This window comes from Oncorhynchus gorbuscha, linkage group LG07 (assembly GCF_021184085.1).
Source record: "Oncorhynchus gorbuscha isolate QuinsamMale2020 ecotype Even-year linkage group LG07, OgorEven_v1.0, whole genome shotgun sequence".
NCBI lineage: Eukaryota > Metazoa > Chordata > Actinopteri > Salmoniformes > Salmonidae > Oncorhynchus > Oncorhynchus gorbuscha.
Genome location: NC_060179.1, coordinates 34,778,160 through 34,794,340, shown reverse-complemented (window position 1 = coordinate 34,794,340; position 16,181 = coordinate 34,778,160). Strand labels below are relative to the sequence as shown.

Sequence of the window (16,181 nt, the reverse complement as noted above, 5' to 3'; positions counted from 1 at the left end):
AATTCTATTTGTCACATACACATGGTTAGCAGATGTTAATACGAGTGCTTCTAGTTCCGACAATGCAGTAATAACCAACGAGTAATCTAACCTAACAATTCCACAACAACTACCTTATACACACAAGTGTAAAGGGATGAAGAATATGTACCTAAAAATATATGGAGGAGTGATGGTACAGAACGGCATAGGCAAGATGCAGTAGATGGTATATACATATGAGATGAGTAATGTAGGGTATGTAAACATTATATTAAGTGGCATTGTTTAAAGTGGCTAGTGATACTTTTTTACACAGGTTTTTCCATTATTAAAGTGGCTGGAATTGAGTCAGTATGATGGCAGCAGCCACTCAAATGTTAGTGGTGGCTGTTTAACAGTCTGATGGCCTTGAGATAGAAGCTGTTTTTCAGTCTCTCGGTCCCTGCTTTGATGTACCTGTACTGACCTCACCTTCTGGATGATAGCGGGGTGAACAGGCAGTGGCTTGGGTGGTTGTTGTCCTTGATGATCTTTATGGCCTTCCTGTGACATCGGGTGGTGTAGGTGTCCTGGAGGGGAAGGTAGTTTGCCCCCGGTGATGCGTTGTGCAGACCTCACTACCCTCTGGAGAGTCTTACGGTTGTGGGCGGAGCAGTTTCCTTACCAGGCGGTGATACAGCCCGACAGGATGCTCTCGATTGTGCATCTGTAAAAGTTTGTGAGTGCTTTTGCTGACAAGCCGAATTTCTTCAGCTTCCTGTCTGTGTGGGTGGACCAATTCAGTTTGTCCGTGATGTGTACGCCAAGGAACTTAACTTACTACCTTCCCCACTACTGTCCCGTCGATGTGGATGGGGGGGGGTCCACGATCATCTCCTTTGTTTTGTTGACATTTACATTTACATTACATTTAACCTGTTAAGACTCTAGGGGCAGTATTTCATTTTTGGATAAAAAGACAGACGTGCCCGTTTTAAGCGCAATATTTTGTCACGAAAAGATGCTCGACTATGCTTGGAATTGATAGTTTTGGAAAGAAGACACTCTGACGTTTCCAGAACTGCAAAGATTTTCACTGTGAGTGCCATAGAACAAAATCTACAGGCAAAACCAAGATGTTTGAGTGACCAGGAAATCAACAGGATTTCTGGAGGCACGTTTTCCATGATCTCCTTATATGGCTGTGAATGCGACAGGAATGAACGGACACTTCCTATTGTTTCCCCCAGGTGTCTGCAGCATTGTGACGTATTTGTAGGCATATCATTGGAAGATTGACCATAAGAGCCTACAATTACCAAGTGTCCCGCACGGTGTCTGCGTGGAAATTGGTGCGCAAAAGTCAGGTACCAGTATTTTTCCATCCGAATCAGAGAAGAATGCACGCTTCCAGGGAAGGGATTTCAATGAAGAGATATATGACAAAACACCTTGAGGATTGATTCAAACAACGTTTTCCATGTTTCAGTCGATATTATGGAGTTAATTCGGAAAAAAGTTTGACGTTTAGGTGACTGAATTTTCGGTTAGTTTCGGTAGCCAAATGCATAGTAACAAAACGGAACGTTGTGTCCTACACAAGCATCTTTCAGGAAAAACTGGACATCTGCTATGTAACTGAGAGTCTCCTCATTGAAACATCTGAAGTTCTTCAAAGGTAAATTATTTTATTTGATCCCTTTGCTGGTTTTTGTGAATGTTGCGTGCTAAATGCTAACGCTAAATGCTAAGCTAGCTATCACCACTCTTACACAAATTATTGATTTTCTCTGGTTCTAAAGCATATTTTGAAAATCGGAGACGACAGGATTGTTAAGAAAAGCATAAGCTTGAGGACAGGCATATTTATTTCATTTAATTTGCAATTTTCAGAAATCGCTAATTTTGCGTTATGGTAATGAGCTTGAGGCTGTAGTCACGATCCCGGATCCGGGATGGGGCGGACTAAGAGGTTGTCATTTAGCAGACGCTCTTATCCAGAGCGACTTACAAATTGGTGCATTCACCTTATGACATCCAGTGGAACAGTCACTTTACAATAGTACATCTAAATCTTAAAGGGGGGGGGGGGGGTGAGAGGGATTACTTATCCTATCCTAGGTATTCCTTAAAGAGGTGGGGTTTCACGTGTCTCCGGAAGGTGGTGATTGACTCCGCTGTCCTGGCGTCGTGAGGGAGTTTGTTCCACCATTGGGGGGGCCAGAGCAGCGAACAGTTTTGACTGGGCTGAGCGGGAGCTGTACTTCCTCAGTGGTAGGGAGGCGAGCAGGCCAGAGGTGGATGAACGCAGTGCCCTTGTTTGGGTGTAGGGCCTGATCAGAGCCTGGAGGTACTGAGGTGCCGTTCCCCTCACAGCTCCGTAGGCAAGCACCATGGTCTTGTAGCGGATGCGAGCTTCAACTGGAAGCCAGTGGAGAGAACGGAGGAGCGGGGTGACGTGAGAGAACTTGGGAAGGTTGAACACCAGACGGGCTGCGGCGTTCTGGATGAGTTGAAGGGGTTTAATGGCACAGGCAGGGAGCCCGGCCAACAGCGAGTTGCAGTAATCCAGACGGGAGATGACAAGTGCCTGGATTAGGACCTGCGCCGCTTCCTGTGTGAGGCAGGGTCGTACTCTGCGGATGTTGTAGAGCATGAACCTACAGGAACGGGCCACCGCCTTGATGTTGGTTGAGAACGACAGGGTGTTGTCCAGGATCACGCCAAGGTTCTTAGCGCTCTGGGAGGAGGACACAATGGAGTTGTCAACCGTGATGGCGAGATCATGGAACGGGCAGTCCTTCCCCGGGAGGAAGAGCAGCTCCGTCTTGCCGAGGTTCAGCTTGAGGTGGTGATCCGTCATCCACACTGATATGTCTGCCAGACATGCAGAGATGCGATTCGCCACCTGGTCATCAGAAGGGGGAAAGGAGAAGATTAGTTGTGTGTCGTCTGCATAGCAACGATAGAAGAGACCATGTGAGGTTATGACAGAGCCAAGTGACTTGGTGTATAGCGAGAATAGGAGAGGGCCTAGAACAGAGCCCTGGGGGACACCAGTGGTGAGAGCGCGTGGTGAGGAGACAGATTCTCGCCACGCCACCTGGTAGGAGCGACCTGTCAGGTAGGACGCAATCCAAGCGTGGGCCGCGCCGGAGATGCCCAACTCGGAGAGGGTGGAGAGGAGGATCTGATGGTTCACAGTATCGAAGGCAGCCGATAGATCTAGAAGGATGAGAGCAGAGGAGAGAGAGTTAGCTTTAGCAGTGGATACAGAGGAGAGCAGTCTCAGTTGAATGACTAGTCTTGAAACCTGACTGATTTGGATCAAGAAGGTCATTCAGAGAGAGATAGCGGGAGAGCTGGCCAAGGACGGCACGTTCAAGAGTTTTGGAGAGAAAAGAAAGAAGGGATACTGGTCTGTAATTGTTGACATCGGAGGGATCGAGTGTAGGTTTTTTCAGAAGGGGTGCAACTCTCGCTCTCTTGAAGACGGAAGGGACGTAGCCAGCGGTCAGGGATGAGTTGATGAGCGAGGTGAGGTAAGGGAGAAGGTCCCTGGAAATGGTCTGGAGAAGAGAGGAGGGGATAGGGTCAAGCGGGCAGGTTGTTGGGCGGCCGGCCGTCACAAGACGCGAGATTTCATCTGGAGAGAGAGGGGAGAAAGAGGTCAGAGCACAGGGTAGGGCAGTGTGAGCAGAACCAGCGGTGTCGTTTGACTTAGCAAACGAGGATCGGATGTCGTCAACCTTCTTTTCAAAATGGTTGACGAAGTCATCTGCAGAGAGGGAGGAGGGGGAGGGGGAGGAGGATTCAGGAGGGAGGAGAAGGTGGCAAAGAGCTTCCTAGGGTTAGAGGCAGATGCTTGGAATTTAGCGTGGTAGAAAGTGGCTTTAGCAGCAGAGACAGAGGAGGAAAATGTAGAGAGGAGGGAGTGAAAGGATGCCAGGTCCGCAGGGAGGCGAGTTTTCCTCCATTTCCGCTCGGCTGCCCGGAGCCCTGTTCTGTGAGCTCGCAATGAGTCATCGAGCCACGGAGCGGGAGGGGAGGACCGAGCCGGCCTGGAGGATAGGGGACATAGAGAGTCAAAGGATGCAGAGAGGGAGGAGAGGAGGGTTGAGGAGGCAGAATCAGGAGATAGGTTGGAGAAGGTTTGAGCGGAGGGAAGAGATGATAGGATGGAAGAGGAGAGAGTAGCGGGGGAGAGAGAGCGAAGGTTGGGACGGCGCGATACCATCCGAGTAGGGGCAGTGTGGGAGGTGTTGGATGAGAGCGAGAGGGAAAAGGATACAAGGTAGTGGTCGGAGACTTGGAGGGGAGTTGCAATGAGGTTAGTGGAAGAACAGCATCTAGTAAAGATGAGGTCGAGCATATTGCCTGCCTTGTGAGTAGGGGGGGGAGGTGAGAGGGTGAGGTCAAAAGAGGAGAGGAGTGGAAAGAAGGAGGCAGAGAGGAATGAGTCAACGGTAGACGTGGGGAGGTTAAAGTCGCCCAGAACTGTGAGAGGTGAGCCGTCCTCAGGAAAGGAGATTATCAAGGCATCATGCTCATTGATGAACTCTCCGAGGGAACCTGGAGGGCGATAAATGATAAGGATGTTAAGCTTGAAAGGGCTGGTAACTGTGACAGCATGGAATTCAAAGGAGGCGATAGACGGATGGGTAAGGGGAGAAAGAGAGAATGACCACTTGGGAGAGATGAGGATCCCGGTGCCACCACCCCGCTGACCAGAAGCTCTCGGGGTGTGCGAGAACACGTGGGCGGACGAAGAGAGAGCAGTAGGAGTAGCAGTGTTGTCTGTGGTGATCCATGTTTCCGTCAGTGCCAAGAAGTCGAGGGACTGGAGGGAGGCATAGGCTGAGATGAACTCTGCCTTGTTGACAGCAGATTGGCAGTTCCAGAGGCTACCGGAGACCTGGAACTCCACGTGGGTCGTGCGCGCTGGGACCACCAGATTAGGGTGGCCACGGCCACGCGGTGTGGAGCGTTTGTATGGTCTGTGCAGAGAGGAGAGAACAGGGATAAACAGACACATAGTTGACAGGCTACAGAAGAGGCTACGCTAATGCAAAGGAGATTGGAATGACAAGTGGACTACACGTCTCGAATGTTCAGAAAGTTAAGCTACGTAGCAAGAATCTTATTGACTAAAATGATTAAAATGATACAGTACTGCTGAAGTAGGCTAGCTGGCAGTGGGTGCATTGTTGACACTACACTAATCAAGTTCTAGACATGCTGACGATGAGTGTGAGGTTACATTCCTGACACCACACTCCGAGGGCCCTCACCTCCTCCCTGCAGGCCGTCTTGTCGTTGTTGGTAATCAAGCCTACCACTGTTGTCGTCTGCAAACTTGATGATGAAGTTGGAGGCGTGCATGGCCACGCATTCGTGGGTGAACAGGGAGTACAGGAGAGGGCTCAGAACGCACCCTTGTGGGGCCCCAGTGTTGAGGATCAGCGGGGTGGAGATGTTGTTACCTACCCTCACCACCTGAGGGTGGCCCGTCAGGACTTCCAGTACCCAGTTGCACGGGGTGGGATCGAAACCCAGGGTATCGAGCTTGATGATGAGTTTGGAGGGTGCTATGGTGTTAAATGCTGAGCTGTAGTCGATGAACAGCATTGTCACATAGGTATTCCTCTTGTCCAGATGGGTTTGTGCAGTGTGGTTGCGATTGCGTCGTCTGTGGACCTATTTGCGTGGTAAGCAAATTGGAGTGGGTCTAGGGTGTCAGGTAGGGTGGAGGTGATATGGCCCTTGACTAGTCTCTCAAAGCACTTCATGATGACGGAAGTGAGTGCTACGGGGCGGTAGTCATTTAGCTCAGTTATCTTAGCTTTCTTGGGAACAGGAGCAATGGTGGCCCTCTTGAAGCATGTGGGGACAGCAGACTGGGATATGGATTGATTTAATATTTCCGTAAGCACACCAGCCAGCTGGTCTGCGCATAGCTGGGGATGCCATCTGGGCCTGCATCCTTGCGAGGGTTAACACGTTTAAATGTTTTAGTCACATCGGCTGCAGTGAAGGAGAGTTCACAGGTTTTGGTAGCGGGCCCGTGTCAGTGGCACTGTATTGTCCTCAAAGCGAGCAAAGAAGTTGTTTCAGTCTGTCTGGGAGCAAGACATCCTGGTCCGCGATGGGGCCGGTTTTCTTTTTGTAGTCCGTGAGCCGTTGAATTGTGACTCTACCTTGTCTTTATACTGACGCATAACTTATTTGATTGCCTTGTGGAGGGAATAGCTACACTGTTTGTATTCGGTCATGTTTCCGGACACTGGTTAAAAGCAGTGGTTCTCGCTTTCAGTTTTGCGCAAATGCTGCCATCAATCCACGGTTTCTGGTTTGGGAATGTTTTTAATAGTTGCTGTGGGTAGGACATCGCTGATCCACTTGCTAATAGACTCGCTCACCGAATCAGCGTATTCCATCAATGTTGGTGTTTGACGCAGTGCGTATTTGTTTTGGGTTGCGTATTTTTCTTTCTGGATTCATAAAAGGCAAATCAGGCAAGTGTTTCTTTATCCCGAAGTCCATGTGTGTAGGCGAGTATGCACGCCTGTGTGTGTGGTGAGTGTACAACTGCTGGGGATTGTGGGTGAAGAGAGAGCAAGTGCGAGAGAGAGTGCCTCACTCTTGCCATCTTAGGATATTCTGCGATCGAGGGCAAGGCAGTAAGCTGAGTGCAGGGTCTACATATGACCACATACACTTGCTGGAGTTGTTGTGTCTCTGGAACAGCTCAGGCTGTGGCCTCCGACTACTCGTCCCCTGCTGTAATTTTGAAAGCTTCACTTTGCGGTCTCTTCAAACCACAACCCTCCCCCCTTTCTTCTTCCTCCCTGGCTCCCAGGTTCTTGGAAGAGTTGACAGGCGAGTGGCTGAGGAGGTTTGAGGGGACAGGCGTGCCCTGCGGCCCCATCAACAACATCCAGCAGGTGTTCTCCGAACCACAGGTCAGTCCCCACAGTGCTTTGGCTCACATGGCCTCCGAGTCAGTTTCATCTGAGACTCACCCCCTCCTCTTTGTTATTTTAATTTGATTAAATGTTAATCAATACAGGTAAGTGAATTAAGAACAGATATATTTTTTTGCAATGATGACCTGTCAGGAGGCGAGCACAGCAGGTAGGGCAGGGTCTTACAGTTGATCTCTGTAATGACCATGGGTCGCGGGTTCCAAATTCTTCTATTGATGTACACAAATAGCTATTGATTGGAAAAGCGAGCACATTATTCTCATATTTGGATTAGGTAGGTGCCAGAGGGAGTTGTGAAAATGAAAAACCACTTGCTTGATATCTCGTTATCACCACAGCTCCTCAACCTGGTTTTTGTTATGAGAGATCTTCAAAATAGTTACCCCCGACATCTTTAAATGGATCTCTATGCTAAATGAGAGTGGGTAAAAAATAAGTGATTGAAAGAGATTACTGCGGACAGTGTTTCTATGATGACAGAAAAACATATATTTGATCTGTCACAGACATTAATTAAAAGCTTAAATGCTTAAAAGAGTGTAGAAAACTAATGACAAACAAGGTATTATTGTGGATCTTCTGTCCAGGCTGTCATTGTAAATGTAAAATTAGTTCTTAATTGACTTGCCTGGTTCAATAAAGGTTAACAAAATATATACACACTACCCTTTGGGGTCACTTAGAATTTTATTTTGTTGTCCATTTTTAAAATAACATCAAATTGATCAGAAATACAGTGTAGACATTGTTAATGTTATAAATTACTATTGTAGCTGGAAACGGCGATATATCTTTTTTTATGGAAAATCTACATAGGCGTACCATTAACAGCAACCATCACTCCTGTGTTCCAATGGCACGTTGTGTTAGCTAATCCAAGTTGATAATTTTAAAAGGCTAATTGATCATTAGAAAACCTTTTTACAATTATGTTAGCACAGTTGAAAACTGTTGTGCTGGTTTAAATAAGCAATAAAACTGGCCGCCTTTAGACTAGTTGAGTATCTGGAGCATCATGATTTGCGGGTTTGATTACAGGCTCAAAATGGCCAGAAACAAAGACCTTTCTTCTGAAACTCATCAGTCTATTCTTGTTTTGAGAAATTAAGCCTATTCCATGCGAGAAATTGTCATCAAACTGAAGCTCTCGTACAACGCTGTGTACTACTCACTTCACAGGACAGCGCAAACGGACTCTAACCAGAATAGAAAGAGTGGGAGGCCCCGGTGCACAACTGAGCAATATGTCATTCCTGGACCAATAGAGAAATTATAAGTTTTGAATCCGGCATTGCTTTGCGTATCAGTTCATAAACAATGTGCCATGAAATCGGTACATCGAAAATCTCTTCCAAACTATTTTGCAATCTATATGGCACAGCTCTAAATGTTTTGGTCCTTAAATTAAACTGTGATACTTTTTTATTCATTTATTTTATTATTATTTTTGTACCAATTATGGTCTTTAATGCAGGGTCGACAGAAAAGCTCCTTACTTTTTCCCCCTTCCACTATCCTCTCCATTTTTGCTGTAATGCTGCAATTAGTTGGTTGTAATATTTGGTAGAGCCGACATTTCCATATATTTTTGTTAGCTGCATGTGTGACATACAGTGGGGCAAAAAAGTATTTAGTCAGCCACCAATTGTGCAAGTTCTCCCACTTAAAAAGATGAGAGAGGCCTGTAATTTTCATCATAGATACACTTCAACTATGACAGACAAAATGAGAAAAAATAATCTAGAAAATAATAATACAAAAAATCTAAACAGTATTAATAATTTTGTAATGGCATAAGCAAAGCCTTTCAATTACATTGTGTCTTCTTTCGAGGACTACATTCCCAATTATGACAAAGCACCAAGACGGAGAGCATTTGTGAGAGCCGGATTGAGTAAAACACACATGAAAACTTTCACACTGGAACATTGCAATATATCTCTGTCCTCCTACTTTTTCTTTTTCCCAAACAAAAGCAAACACGCCTGATTAACATGGTAACAAGCCAGCCTGGCGGAGATGGCAAACCTGCTCCTCATCCAGTCCAGTCAGCTGACATGATAGATTGATCTCCTCACTTTTGCCAGCCTATTACACTGAAGTGGTATGTTTTGTCCCTGCCCTCCAAGTGTAGCAGTTAAGATGCTCCGCGATTCATCTGTTTTCATTGGCTTTCTGTGCCAACTGTTAGATTGATCCAGTTTGGATTGGATCAAAGTGTTACTTAGGGTTTGGGAGCAGCAGCTTTGTCACCACCTGGCCCGCAATGAAATGTCATATTCAGAAGACGTCCATTATATGACTCGTTGACATGTTTCTCCGAGGGCTGTGCGTGCTGTGAACCGTCTGAGAAAGTCATATTGCCTTGTGCTTTGAGTCACAATGTTACCTAAGCTGCTCGTTGACCGGCCTGCGTCTCCATCTTGTTGTTCTTTGAAACGTCCATAGAGAGCAGATCGGGCTGTGGCTTTCCCAGGCTGCCGCAACGCCTCTTTGTCGCGGCGTGTAGACCACATCCCCCAGACAATGCCCCAGAACATTCACCACCACAACAAAGACGACTTTGGAATGCTGCTTTGCCGAATTGACACTGGAACCGAGCCTCCGGGGAAAGGCTGCATCGGTTTCACAGTGTAATACCACGCCTTGTCGGAGAGCACACGTGTGCCGGAAACCCAGGCTATAGGCCAACAGAGAACAATACAGCGAGTCTCTCTGTGAATAATGTATAGACATGGAACCACAGCACCATAACAAAGTGGCACACCGCCGTGCCTACATCTGCTGATTGACCGTTGACACCAAATAGTGCATCTGGACCATATAACTGCCAGAGAGAGGTACAGTGTATCTCTCTATTACTATATTCCCCTGCAGAGAAAACTCCAACATCCTAATTCACTTTTGAAATCGGTGGTAGCCATCTGCTCAGACAAAGAAAAGACCCGGTCAGAGGGCGAAGAAGAGTGATTAGCTGACAGGAGAGGGGATTGTTTAGGCGAGAGTGCAATTGAATAAAAGAGACTGCAAAAAAATAAGAAAAAAGATGGAATAGAAGAGAGGGAATGCAAAGAGAAGACACAGAGAGAGTGGATTGAATGAGTGGGAGAGGTTAGTATGAGGAAAGCAGATTTGGGGTGGGGGCGACCTGATGAAAGTTGTGCGAAGCCCTTCAGGTTGATGAAGGGACAATCTTGGGCAGAGACAAAACAAGTCCTGATCTGTCCACAGAAATGTAGGCCAACATAGTGCCTACATAATCAATCAATCCCTCATGGAGAAACCTCATGAATGTCACGTGATAACATGTGACAACATGTGAAGCAACATATGATGACATAGAACTCCACACGTGACAACATGTGAGAACATGAACTCATGAAATTAATGTGAAATAAATGTGTAAACACAGGGATACAACATGTGATTCTGTGAAATTACATGTGACAACAGTTGAGCACATGTGAAAGCCCAGGTGTCAAATGTAATTTAGAATATTTTACTTTAAAAGGCATAATTTAAACAGACATGTTTCCATGCAGGTATTGTCTAGTTCCCGGTTTATTCCAGGGATGTCCCCAAAGGTGTTTTTAGGATGTTCTCCGAATGTTGTGTCATCGTCCCATGGAGGTTTTTGTCTAGTTGCGTTGAAAATATGGTAAATTTACAACAAGTTACTCTAATTTTACAGCTAAATGAAGGTGTTAATGTGAATGGACAGTATACTACCATATGCTGATTACTTGGGACTCAACCTCACTTGGAGTTTGAGCTCACAACCTCTTGGTTGCTAGCTACCTAAAGTTCCTGCTGGACCACCAGGTATGTGGACATAATGGATATTGGATATATATTTATTGACAAAAATACATTTCTGCACTTTTTCTAAAGTTGCAGTAAAAAAATAAAGTAAACATATACAACTTGGTGTTATTTCTATAAAATGACAGTATGCTGCCTTATTCTGATTTCAATTACTTTAAAATATTGTAGAATTTTGTACTGTGGCCACAATTGGGACTCTGCAGCTACACCACCAGGTCTGAGAGCATATATGAGAGATGGCTACAGACTTATTGGCAATAACACATTTCTGCACTTTACAAAAAGCTGCCCACGATAAAGTAAATAATTGTCCAATTATCACCACCAACATTACATCAATGTAAAACTATCAGTGCTCAAGGACACTTGACTTAGAGTATACATTACTGACTCTCTTGCACTGTCTCTGCACACTCAATATACTCGACCCACACACTCACACATGCTACACTGACTCTCCAACACACGCACTACATATGCTCACACACACATGCATATTGACACACACACACACACACACACACACACACACACACACACACACACACACACACACACACACACACACACACACACACACACACACACACACACACACACACACACACACACACACACACACACACACACACACACACACATAGTCACACTTCACATATACTGCTACTACTTTTACCCCTTCCTACATGTACAGTGTATTCAGAACCCTTGACTTTTTCCGTACTTCGTTACATTGCAGCTTTATTCTAAAATTGATTAAATTGTTGTTTTACTCATCAATCGACACACAATACCCATAATGACAAAGCAAAAACTATTTTATATGTATAAAAAAAACAACCGATGTGACATTTACATAAGTATTCAGACCCTTTACTCAGTACTTTGTTTAAGCACCGTAGGCAGCGATTACAGCCTTGAGTCTTCTTGGGTATGACGCTATAAGATTGGCACACCTGTATTTGAGGAGTTGCTCCCATTATTCTCTGCAGATCCTCTTAAGCTCTGTCACGTTGGATGGGAACAACTATTTTCAGGTTTCCAGAGATGTTCGATTGGGTTCAAGTCCGGGCTCTGGCTGGGCCACTCAAGGACATTGTCCACTCCTGCGGCGTCTTGGCTGTTTGCTTAGGGTCATTGTCCTGTTGGAAGGAGAACCTTTGCCCCTGCCTGAGGTCTTGAGCACTCTGGAGTAGGTTTTCATCAAGGATCTCTCTGTACTTTGTGCTGTTCATCTTTCCCTTGATCCTGACTAGCCTCCCTATCCCTGCCACTGAAAATGCTGCCACCACCATGCTTCACTGTAGGGATGGAGCTTGGCATTCAGGCCAAAGAGTTCATTCTTGGTTTCATCAGACCAGAGAATATGTTTTTCTCATGGTCTGAGTCATTTAGGTTCTGAATACTTATGTAAATAAGGTATTTCTGTTTTATATTTTCAATACAATTGAAAAATAAATCTAAACTTGTTTTTGCTTTGTCATTGTAGGGTATTGTGTGTTGATTGATGAGGGAAAAAAAACATCTGTTTATCCATTTGAGAAAAAGTCTGTAATGTAAGAAAATGTGGATAAAGTGAAGGGGTCTGAATGAATACTTTCCGAATGCACTGTAGTCCCATGATGCTTGTGGGGGTCATCAATCAAAACAGATTACACCATCTTGTTCGTGAGAGCCATCTTTCCATAATGTTTGTTTGCAACACCATTCGGAATCTACAGACACTTTTGTGAGAAGACCGATTTTCGGGATGTCTCATGGTTTGACAAACACCGCTCTTCCACCTTTCACCGCAGGTGGGGGGCGTCGACATTGGTGGATGCAGTGGATTGAGACGCAGCCCATGCAAATAATATCTCTGGCTTAAACTGACAGATTTAAATCATTTAAATTATTACGCTAATTACATTTCTAGAGGCTAAGATAAGTGCATGTGATATTTAATTTATACCTAGTCACCATGTTATTGTAATACTAATGTTCTTCCTAGACCATCAGTTCAGTGAGTATGACGGATTGGCAACAGTAAGTTACTGTGACTTGTACAATAACCCACCTGCAACTACTTCACAGTAAGCTATTGAAAATTAAACATTTTACTTTCCCTGTGGCCCAGCTACCATTAAGCTACTGGAAAATACACAGTAACATCTTAACATTGCAGTTCTTACAAAGCGATTGCAGAGCTGACAGTGTCAAAAGAGGTGCTCAACCTTCATCAACATAATGATAAAACAACTTAAACTGGTACAACATTTCCACTGACAGTTGGCACAAATACAACACATTTTAAACCATACAGCAAATACAACATATTCCAGGACATTGCCCCTGACAGCTGTAGAAATACATTCAAAGTTGTTCCACTATTTTCATCACTACTCAGTAGCTTGTAGTTTCCTGTAAAATTCTATGATTATTTTTTTTAATCCAAATAATTTTTATGCAATATCAAGTGAGGCATGCCAAGCTAATTGGCAGACATTAAACATACAGTACCAGTCAAAGGTTTGGACACACCTACTCATTCAAGGGTTTTTCTTTATTTGCACTATTTTCTACATTGTAGAATAATAGTGAAAAAATCAAAACTGTGAAATAATATGGAATCATGTCGTAACCAAAAACATGTTAAATTAGCCACCCTTGCCATTGACATTTTTGCACAGACTTTGCATTCCCTCAACCAGCTTCATCTGGAATGCTTTTCCAACCGTCTTGAAGGAGTTCCTACATATGTGACCGACCACCTTGGTTTGGTCTTATGTAGCAACATTTTAATATATCTTTTTTTTTTTACAATTGTTAAAAGCAAAGATACAGAGCTACACAATGGTATATTTTACACTGTATTTGAGGATCAATGGGAAAGTTAATTTTGCTTTGAAAGTTAATAAACTTGTCACCTCACTTTTGAGAAAATTGACTTTTGAATGTTTTGGTACTTACTGGAAAGCTATTCATTGTCTACACCCATTCAGCATCGTTCACACCCTCTTAAGCTTTAGCCCCACCCATCTCTTTAAGGGTTGATCTGCACGTTCTGTCCCAACAACAGTGAAGCACCCAAGCTAATGTTGGCTAGCTTGCAAGCTACTTCCAGACACAAATGAGAGAACAGCTAACTGACCATTTTACTCGCATTAGCTGAGCTGGTAAGGCTTTTTTTATGGTATCCAGAGCATTGGTGACTGCAAGAGTGCTGCTGGCAATAATTTATTATTTTTTGCCAAGGTTTACTGACACCGGCCATATTCAATGGGTGTTGATTATTTGTAAATTTGTCAGTTATTCTGCGCTCTGGCACTCTCAGACGAGAGTGCTCTGATATCTGAGTAGATAGCCAGAGCAAATTTACCAGCTACGTCTATCAACAGCTGTCTTGGTGACATTCTATTGAAATGCTTACTTGCATAGTGGGGTCTTTTTTCTAAGACATGTAGCTAGCTAGCTAGCTAGGTAAACAATGAACCATAATCACAACTCATGACGTTACCTCCCTGCATGAATCTGCATAGTAGACTATTTTAAGTATTACTTTCCGATACATTTTTGTTTTTAAAGCAGCGTTAGACAGGATAACCTACACATACTAACCAGCTCAAATAGACAGAATCATGCTATATGGCAGATCAATCCAAACTCATATCTTGGCATGTCCAGCCCACTCATTATCTCAGCCAATCATGGCTAGCGGCAAGGTTGCAGATTTTTTCTGTGGCTTAACCAACTAGGCTCGTAAATTAACAATTGAATTAGTATTTACAGATGGCATACAAGTTTGTTATTAAGGAACATGAAAGTTCACATGTTCTAAGAGGCATTACGTTCTAACGGCTCTCCTGTGATGCAGTGTCCTTCGACTTACGCCTAGTTTCCTGAAACAGGTCACATATGCTGAGCACTTATTGGCTGCTTTTCCTTCACCTTGCGGTCCAACTCATCCCATCTCATTGGGTTGAGGTCGGGTGACTGTGGAGGCCAGGTCATCTGATGCAGCACTCCATCACTCTCCTTCTTGGTCAAATAGCCCTTACACAGCCTGGAGGTGTATTGGGTCATTATCCTGTTCAAAATCAAATGGCAGTCCCACTAAGCTCAAATCAGATGGGATGGCATATCACTGTAGAACGCTGTGGTAGCCATGCTGGTTAAGTGTGCCTTGTATCCTAAATAAATCACTGACAGTGTCACCAGAAAAGCACCATCACACTACCTCCTTCATGCCTCTCGGTGGAAACCACACATGCGGAGATCATCCATTCATCTACTCTGCGTATCACAAAGACACAGTGGTTGGAACCCAAAATTAAACATTTGGACTCATCAGACCAAAGGACAGATTTATACCGGTCTAATGTCAATTGCTCAAGTTTTTGGGCCCAAGTCTTTTCTTCTTATTTGTATCCTTTAGTAGTAGTTTCTTTGCAGCAATTTGACCATGAAGGCCTGATTCACACGTCTCCTCTGAACAGTTGATGTTGAGATGTCTGTTACTTGAACTCTGTGAAGCATTTATTTGAACTGCAATTTGAGGCTGGTAACTCTACTGAACCTATCCTCTGCAGCAGAGGTAACTCTGGGTCTTCCTTTCCTGTGGTGGTCCTCATGAGAGCCAGTTTCATCACAGTGCTTGATGGTTTTTTGCGACTGCATTGAAGAAACTTTCGAAGTTCTTGGAATTTTCCGGTTCGAATGACCTTCCTGTTTTAAAGTAATTATGGACTGTCGTTTCTCTTTGCTTATTTGAGCTGTTCTTTCCATAATAGGGACTTGGTCTTTTACCAAATAGGACCACAAATTATTGGCTCAAATGCATTAAGGAGGAAAGAAATTCCACAAATTAACTTTTAACAAGGCGCACCTGTTAATTGAAATGCAGGTGACTACCTCATGGTAGCTGGTAGGGAGAATGCCAAGAATACAAAGCTGTCATCAAGGCAAAGGGTGGCAGCTTTGAAGAATCTGAAATATAAACTTTTGTTGATTTGTTGAACACTTTTTTTGGTTACTACATGATTCCAATTGTGCTATTTCATAGTTTTGATGTCTTCACTATTATTGTACAGTATAGAAATTAGTCACAAAAAAAAATACATGTAAAATGTTTTAACACATGCTGCTTTACATGTCACGTTATCACATTAACTTCACAAAATCAAACCATTATAATTGAAGTAATAAAATTGTATGGGGATTTTAAATTAAATGGTACACTGTTCAGCTAAAATATGACCCCGTCTGGGATTTGAACGCTCAACCTCTGGATTGTGATACATTGCTCTTTCTGCTGTGGTACAAAGTCTAACATTTCCCTGCACATTCATGACTTATACTTTGGCACTCTTTTTCTATGTGCAAATTGCTAATTTAGTTATCAGTTGTTCTGAATATTCTCTCATCATTTAA

General features: G+C 44.1%; 1 protein-coding gene across 4 annotated transcripts in view; it reads left to right on the top strand.

The window, feature by feature from the left end:
- Positions 1-16,181, top strand: part of sugct (succinyl-CoA:glutarate-CoA transferase) — a 171,952-nt gene that overhangs the window by 52,547 nt on the left and 103,224 nt on the right. For 3 of the 4 annotated variants that reach the window (XM_046356280.1, XM_046356277.1, XM_046356279.1), the window contains exon 12: positions 6,821-6,923. The exons of the other annotated variant lie outside the window; for it this stretch is intronic. In XM_046356280.1, coding sequence (XP_046212236.1) covers positions 6,821-6,923 — 103 coding nt within the window. The remainder of the gene's footprint in view (positions 1-6,820; positions 6,924-16,181) is intronic. 4 annotated transcript variants of the gene reach the window in all.